Source organism: Rhincodon typus, chromosome 6, assembly GCF_021869965.1.
Source record: "Rhincodon typus isolate 14 chromosome 6, sRhiTyp1.1, whole genome shotgun sequence".
NCBI lineage: Eukaryota > Metazoa > Chordata > Chondrichthyes > Orectolobiformes > Rhincodontidae > Rhincodon > Rhincodon typus.
The window spans coordinates 23,451,948-23,459,808 of record NC_063337.1 but is presented as its reverse complement, the minus strand read 5'-3'; the positions used below and the strand labels follow the sequence as shown (position 1 = coordinate 23,459,808).

The following is a 7,861-nucleotide window of genomic DNA, read 5'->3' as shown; positions in this document are numbered from 1 at the left end:
GGACATGTTGGATGATAACATTGTATAAGCTTCTGTATAAGTTTTGCTGCCACCATTGTCTTTCAGTGTAGGAAACCGCAGGACCTATTTGGTTGGTATGATAGAGAATAAACACTTCCTTGTCTAACTAGAAGAGCTTCTTATAGTTTACAAGATATAGCTTAGTTCATGTTAGCAACTTGTTACACATTACAATAATATGATAAACATTGTTATAGAGGCTTTGAGGACCACCAGATGCTACGTTGCATTCTTCGAGACCCTAGGCTGTTCTGGGAAAGTCCATGTGACAGTATTACAGTTTTAGAATCAGTGCTTGTACCCAATTTTCCCTCTGAGCAGCCACATAACCACAAAGGGTTCTGCACATACCAATCAGCATGCTGTTGCATTGACCTTCTACTTCCAGAAATCATTGCATAGACTTTAAAGGTCCATGCAGTAGAAAAATTAATTAAGGGGAAAGTTGCTTACCACTCCTCAGTATTTGCCCATTATACAACAGCTCCTAGCTTTTGGTTTATCCCATTCAACCTTAAGCCAGTTATGGCCACTTCATTATAACTATTTTGCTATTTCAGACTCAACTGAATTGCATATAAAATCCCATCCCCAGCATTTTTTCCATTGTTCAATACTCCAAAATGTAACAATATCCTACATGTCCTTTTATTATTTCTTAACTGAACTGAGAAGGATTAGCTCTTCGTACCACTGTCACTAAATGCTTCGCATTTATGTTTTCAATTAATAAAGCCAACAATACTCCCTTTATCCCGTCTATAATTCTTCTGCTCCTGTGTTAGTGTGTAACTAGGAATACACTGAGCATTCCTATTTATAATTCTTGTCTCAAAGTCAAGATGACTAAGGCAGCAACCTCATGTAGATATACTGGGACTATGTGACAGTGCAACAGGGCATTCTTGTGTACATAAAACCCAATATGTTCTTTCAGTTAGATTTTAAACACCTCTTGACATTCTGGGAAAAAGAGCTTGGGTGATCCCCTGTGTTTTGGCCATTTTTTTTCCCAAAGCACTTGTCAGGTCATTATCACATTGACATCTTATTGAGTAGCAGAATAGACTTGAGAACTGAGTGTCTACTCCTGCTTTAAATTCATATTTCGATATGCTGTTCAAGGAAGTTTGCTGTGCTGAAGTTGTTAGTTGCATTTTTTTACATCACAACAATAATTACACTACAAAAATAATTTCTTGGCTATAAAGGACTTTGGTGTTTCTCATAGTTGTGAAAGGCACTAGATAAACGTAAGTCTTAAATTAGGAATAGAAAATGCTGGAAACATTCAGTAGTTCAGGCACATTCAGTGGAGAGAAACAGAGTTAATATTTCAGGTTGATCACATTTCATCAGAAGTTTTTCTTCTATTGTTGCATCATCAGTGCTCCTTTGTGAAACTCAAACCTAATGATTTATTACAATTGATATTGGTTCAATGGGCTCCAATGGTGTTCCTTTGCTTATTATTTTAACTGAGGCACTTTTATTAAAAAACATGTTAATGTCAGCATTAAAACAACGAAGAGAAGAACATTGTACTGATATGAACAGTAACAACTTTAAGGGGCTGACAACCCATCCAGCTTAGTCAGAACATTCTTTTGTATGAAACAGAACCCATATCAGAAGATATTTGTGTACATATAAAAGGTTTGTTATCAAATGTTAGAAAATGCATACACCACAATAACAACTTCACAGTGCAAGGTACGGTCATGTTACAGCCAGTGATATTAAATCCTGCAAGCATGCACGTAGATCAAGTATTATTGTGGCAATGATTGTAAGCAGTGTTTCACTTGTCCTTTACTAAGAGCCAGAATATTCCAGTCGGACCAATAAAACATGGATATGACCTTCTGATGTCTTCTGTTCTGGCCAACAGCTACTATATTCATCAAACATTATTCATATGATGAGAAATATAATTAGTTTGAAAGGGAATTTGGGCATTTGTATATGGCTATTTTATTTGGACCAGGAAAACATTGCATTACATTCACCCGGATTTTGCAGTTAGGAGGATGGTGTCAGTGGTCACCACCTTTAAAACTGACTGTAACTTCTGGAGCCCACACATACCCCAGTGAAATGCAGAAATTTGGAAGTTGCTGCTATAGATTTTGCTCTTCTCTATAAAGTCTATTTTTGAAGTTGTCATGGACTGCAATAATTAGCAATAACTGAACAAATGAGAACTTCTATTTTTTATGCTATTAGTCTTTTTTATAAAAAAGTTGAAAAATATATTGTTGAATGAAGTTAAATTAGATTTTTAATATTTACACACTAAGTTCATAATTATTGCCAATTTCAGATTTTCTCTGGTTTTATCTTATGTTTACAGAATGCTAAATTTCTTCTTTATTTAAAAAATATCCACACAATTTTTAATCTTTTGAAGAAACATGTGTTAACGATACTTTAGCTTCTATCTAATTTCACATGTGATTTGCAATCCTTATTTTGCAGTCTAAAATGATATTAAAAGTGATAGATAATCAGATATTCTTAACTTTCTAGTTTGCTGAATGTGAGAATTATTCACTGTGATTGGCTACTTAATCTGCTTGCTTTTATCGCTCTTGTTGAATGTTGGCGATCCCAATGAATTGGTGCCAGATTAAAAATGACATCAAGTAAAGATGAAATCTGAACTAAGGAGATCCCTGGATTCTAATGAACAGCTTTTATGTTCTGTGATGAGTCATGTTGCCACCACGAATAGCAAAATCCAATCCAGTAAGCATTAAAAGCTTTGTGGAGCAAACTATGATGCATAAGTATTCTGCACTAGAATTGGAATGGAATATAACAATTCTCCAGCTCCATCAAGTGGTACATTGTTCCCAAGGTTTTTCGAAGTTAAATGATGACTCTTCTCAGCACATCTGCAGGAATTTTCAGTGTTAAGCATGCTGATTAGCTTGACTATATTTTAATGATAAACGTATACGAAACTAGAAACTAGCACACTAATTGCTCTGTGTAAGTATTAAAGTGTTAGTAAAATCCAAATTTGAGTCAATTCCTCAAGTTGTACCATTTCAGCCAGTTCTGGGGCACAGCTAAAAAATACATTGTTTTGGCTTAGAGATTTGCATAAAATTGAACATAATACAGCCATTTGGCATGCAAATAATCTAATATATGTAGAACTCAGAAGTTCGGAGGAAGGGTCACCGGACCCGAAACGTTAACTCTGTTTTCTCCTCCACAGATGCTGCCAGACCTGCTGAGCTTTTCCAGCAACTTTGTTTTTGTTCCTGATTAAATGTTGGTTGATGTGCTGCAACACTGAAATAGATCATATCAGGCATTTTACATTTATCTTAAGTTAAAAAAAATTATAAAAGAAAGTACAAACTTTGATTGAAAACATTATGCAAATATTGGCTGCAATACAAGCTTCCAGCATGGACTACATGTGGAAATATTGACTAAAACCTTGCATTTATAGTGTGTTTAACATAAAAACAAAGTCTCAACATGTTAGAAGAGAGTATTATCAGAAATAAATTAACAGGGAGACATTAGCACAGGTGACCAAGCTTGGTGCCATACTTCTAGGATGTTGCTGGAGTGCACCCTCTTCGGGAAGTGGAGAATATTCCATCTCACTCCTGACATTGCAGCCTCAGACCTCATAGCCACAGTATTTATGTATGGCTTGTGCACTTCAGCTTCTGGTCAATGGTGACCCTCATGTTTAACACTGATGGTAGTGCCATCGAATGTCAATGGGAAATTCTCCCTTGTTGAAGATGGTTAGTGCTTGGTACTAATGTGGCACTGGTGCAATTTGTCACTTATCAGCCCAAACCTGAATAGTGTACCAACCTTGCAGCATATGGATCCTAAAAATTGTGCAATCATCAGTGGACACTCCCACTTCTGACCTTATGATGGACAGCAGGTAATTGATAAAGCAGCTGAGGATAGATCGGCCTCAAACTCTACCCCGAGGAACTCCTGCAGTAACATACTGGGACTGAGATGTCTAGCCTCCAACATCCACAACCATTCTCCTTTGTCGGGGAATGCTTTCCCCCATTGAGTCCAATTTTCCTAGGGATCTTTGATGACACATTCAGTCAAATGTTGCCTTGATGTCATGGGTAGCAACTCTCACCTTCGCTCAAGTTCAAACCTTATGTCCATGTTTGAACCAAGGCCATAATGATGTCAGGAGTTGAGTGACCCTGGTGGAACTCAAACTGAGCATTGATGAACAGGTTATTTTTGTTGCAGTTTCTAGTTTTACCTAGATTCTCTCACTTCACAGTTATGATCGAGCTTGAAGTAATGCTTAGGATTATTATTCCTGTTTCAGTTAGTATTCCATATAGTTAAAATGATCCCACAACTATATTTCGCTTTGAAAGCAATTAACTAAAATTATCAACTAGACTCCAAGTGAAGAAATTGGGACTCACCTCTTCTGTAAAGCTCTTATTGCGCACCATAATACCCTTTCTCCTCCACCCCCAGCATTACAGTATGGGTGAAAGAACGCCACCACTAGTCGTCTCTTGCCATTTTTTCCTGAAGTTTGTAGTATTTTCTTCTTTGGGCAGATCCAGAATCGAATATACAATAAAATAGCAGCAAGGATAAATGATAAGCCAGCAGTTACGAAAAGCGTAGGAATGATCAGCGAAAACATAAACCTAACGGAAAGAGCAAAAGATTATATAAAAGGCTAATCATCAGCTGGATAGATAGACTGGCACAGTATTTCATACATTACAATTGGAATTTTTTAGCCACCACTGCTTGGAAGCTTTTTGATCTCGATTCTAAACTGTATATCTGCTCAGAAAATGATGCTCTGCAGCTTGCCACATCAAAGCACATAGAAGTATGTTGGGATGACTGTATCTCTTTATTCATATTCCCTCACAAAGGAAATGGCCTGAGTGCTTCAAAAAACGTACCACCATATTATCTCCTGCAATTTGCCCAAAGTATACACAAACCTGCGATACATAATATTTGCAATTAAACTACATATGTATCTTTTATGAGGAACGGTATAACAGGCAGGCTGAGCAAGAAGAGATCTTCTCGAAACATAAGATCCTTAGGGGACTTGACACATTGGATGCTGAAAGAATATTTTCCTTGTGGGAGAGACCAGAAATAAGGGACTGCATTTAAAAGTAAAAGGAGCCTCTCATTCTCGGGTTGAGAGATTAATGACATTGAATTAAAAAAAAGATAAAAATTATTGCACAACACTGAATGGAGGAGAAACTTCTGCCAATAGCATGAAACAAAGTATTGTCAGATCAGCTTTTTACTTTTTTCCTTTCATTAAATTCAATGGATGTTGTTCATAATGGAGGGGTGATATCACTTAATTTATGTCACTGCAGAAAGTTATCTTTAGTCATTTAGGTCTGAAAAACTGACAATCTCATTTCTGGAAATAATTAAGGCAATGTATATTAACAGCACGTGACATGGACTGTGAGCAGAGAATAGTGTAATCAAAATTTAAGTTTTAACTTCTAAACGTCAAACAAGTGTGAAATGAAACCAAAACTCATGAGATGTGACATCTGATTATGGTTCACACCTAACACATGGTAATGACAAAAGAATAATGGAGTGGAAATCAATTTCACTGAACAGTGAGGTAAGAAATCACTGCATAAATCTTAAGAAATTGACCTGAATATTATAGTAATCTTATAATGAAAGTTCCCACACCAGCATGAAGGCTGAAAAGCTCAGGACAAGCCTATCTGTATAAATGACACAATACCTACTTGAAAATAGGCTCTCAAGAAGAAAAAAAATCTAAGTGATCCATACTGACTTTGACCATCTTCAGACAGAAGATAACTTGGGAAGATTTTCCTAATACTTTGGCTAGATATCCAAAGAGGCCACCACCAGCTATGGAGATCAACACTTCATATCATCTGTCCAATCATCCTGCAGGACAGGTAAACCATCCTCACCTGTCATGGGTCATATGTGACTATGAATCATTTTAAAACTGTTGCTTCTTCATAAACTACTTTTAAATTAATTCTGAGCTGAACCCTCTTTCTAGGTAATCTCTGACTGCAGGACCAGAATCGTACAGGTCAAAAGGAGGAAGTCCATTTGACACAATTCGCCAGATACTATAGAAACTCAGTAGGTCTGGCAGCATCTGTGGAGAGAGAACCAGTCAACATTTCGAGTCCAATACGACTCTTCAGGGTTCTGTTTTATACCAATTTTGTCATTATTCCAGCACCTGCAGTATTTTGTAGTTACTAGTGACCCTTAACTACTGCAAAAAAAATCAAAGAACCACAGATGATGGAAATCAGAAACAAAACAGAAATTGTTGGTAAAACTCAGCAGGTCTGGCAGTAACTGTGGAGAGAAAGCAGAGTTCTGCCATTGACTTTTTCAGAACTGTATTTGTTTCAGATTTCCAGCATCTGCAGTTCTTGATTTCATTCTCCTGTCATGTACGATTCTGGTTCTGGGGTCACAGATTATCCAGAAAGAAGGTGGCATTCAGAATTAATTTAAAAGTAGCTTAATTAAGGAGCAACAGTTCAAAAATGATTCATAGCCACATAGATAAGATAAACATTTGATCCATGATAGGTTCAGAACAGTTTTGAAGAATGGTCACTGGACCCAATACATCAACTCTGATTTCCCTGAACTCACCCACTGTCCGGTGTCCAGCTTAAGACCATAAGAAACAGGTGCAGGAATAGACCATTCAGCCCCTCAAGCCTGCTCCATCATTCAATAGGATCATGGCTGATCCAACATTCTTCACATCCAATTTCCTGCCATTTCTCCATAACCCTCCGATCAAGAATTCATCACAGCCTCTTCATGAACTCTTTGTTAATGGTCCCCAGTAACATGTTCTGACAGAATAATTATTTTGAAGTTTGTTTTTTTTAAATTTCAAAAATATACTTTACTCATTTAAAAAGTATCTTTTTATTGTCACAACTGCAGTTCGGTTCTGTACAGTAGCATATCAAGTGAACAAACATACATTTGAGTTTGATGAAAACCGAAAGAATTGCGGATGCTGTAAATCGGGAACAAAAACAGAAGTTGCTGGAAAATCTCATCAGGTCTGGCAGAATCTGTGAAGAAAAAACCAGAGTCAACATTTCGGGTCCAGTGACCCTTCCTCAGATCCTTCTGGACCCGAAACGTTAAAACTCTGTTTTTTTTCTTCACAGATGCTGCCAGACCCGCTGAGCTTTTCCAGCAACTTCTGTTTTTGTTCCTGATTTACATTTGAGTCTATCCCAACCAACCAAAGGCATCTCTTACACATACAAGACTATATTTAGATATACCGAGGCAGTAGGAAGGTCCTATAACTGAACAGATGTTATTTATCATCGCCCCTGATGGGCAGAATCAGGCAGCACTTCACTCACCTCAGTAACTCACAGAGACACCAGCTCCCGCCCGCCATCTTGGACACACTGACCTCCGCTCCGGAAGTGAATGTTCCCGTGTAGTTCAGTAACCGAAGGTTTTACAAGGATTTGTCAATTTCCGAGAATAAAGATAGAGATATCAACTACTCAGAAAAAAAAATTAAACAAAATTGCAGCGATGTTTGAAGCTCATTGTCCTTCACCGGCGGGGTGTGGGGTGAGTGAGTATGGAGCAATGTGTGGTTCCCCTGGCTGCTTTTTGCTCCTTTATACATATTTTTATTTACCTAACTATACCCAAATAGGTATAAAACCAGTGTTCCGCCCTACTCTGCGAAGTTCTATTTTAAATTCTAGAGTAGGTTGTATTTGGTTTTGTTTATAAAGTCAAACCCTTTACCTCTGGGTAA

General features: G+C 37.4%; 2 protein-coding genes across 2 annotated transcripts in view; one reads left to right on the top strand and one right to left on the bottom strand.

Annotated features, from left to right (window-relative positions):
* alg11 (ALG11 alpha-1,2-mannosyltransferase) overlaps positions 1 to 7,561 on the bottom strand; it is a 10,888-nt gene extending 3,327 nt beyond the window's left edge. Inside the window, exons 1-2 of the mRNA XM_020531616.2 lie at positions 7,449 to 7,561; positions 4,464 to 4,697 (exon numbers count right to left, since the gene is read on the bottom strand). Of these exons, the coding sequence (XP_020387205.1) occupies positions 4,464 to 4,697; positions 7,449 to 7,486 (272 nt within the window). The 5' untranslated portion in view covers positions 7,487 to 7,561. The remainder of the gene's footprint in view (positions 1 to 4,463; positions 4,698 to 7,448) is intronic.
* LOC109915139 (copper-transporting ATPase 2) overlaps positions 7,466 to 7,861 on the top strand; it is a 120,556-nt gene continuing 120,160 nt past the window's right edge. Inside the window, exon 1 of the mRNA XM_048598136.1 lies at positions 7,466 to 7,668. Within this exon, the coding sequence (XP_048454093.1) occupies positions 7,519 to 7,668 (150 nt within the window). The 5' untranslated portion in view covers positions 7,466 to 7,518. The remainder of the gene's footprint in view (positions 7,669 to 7,861) is intronic.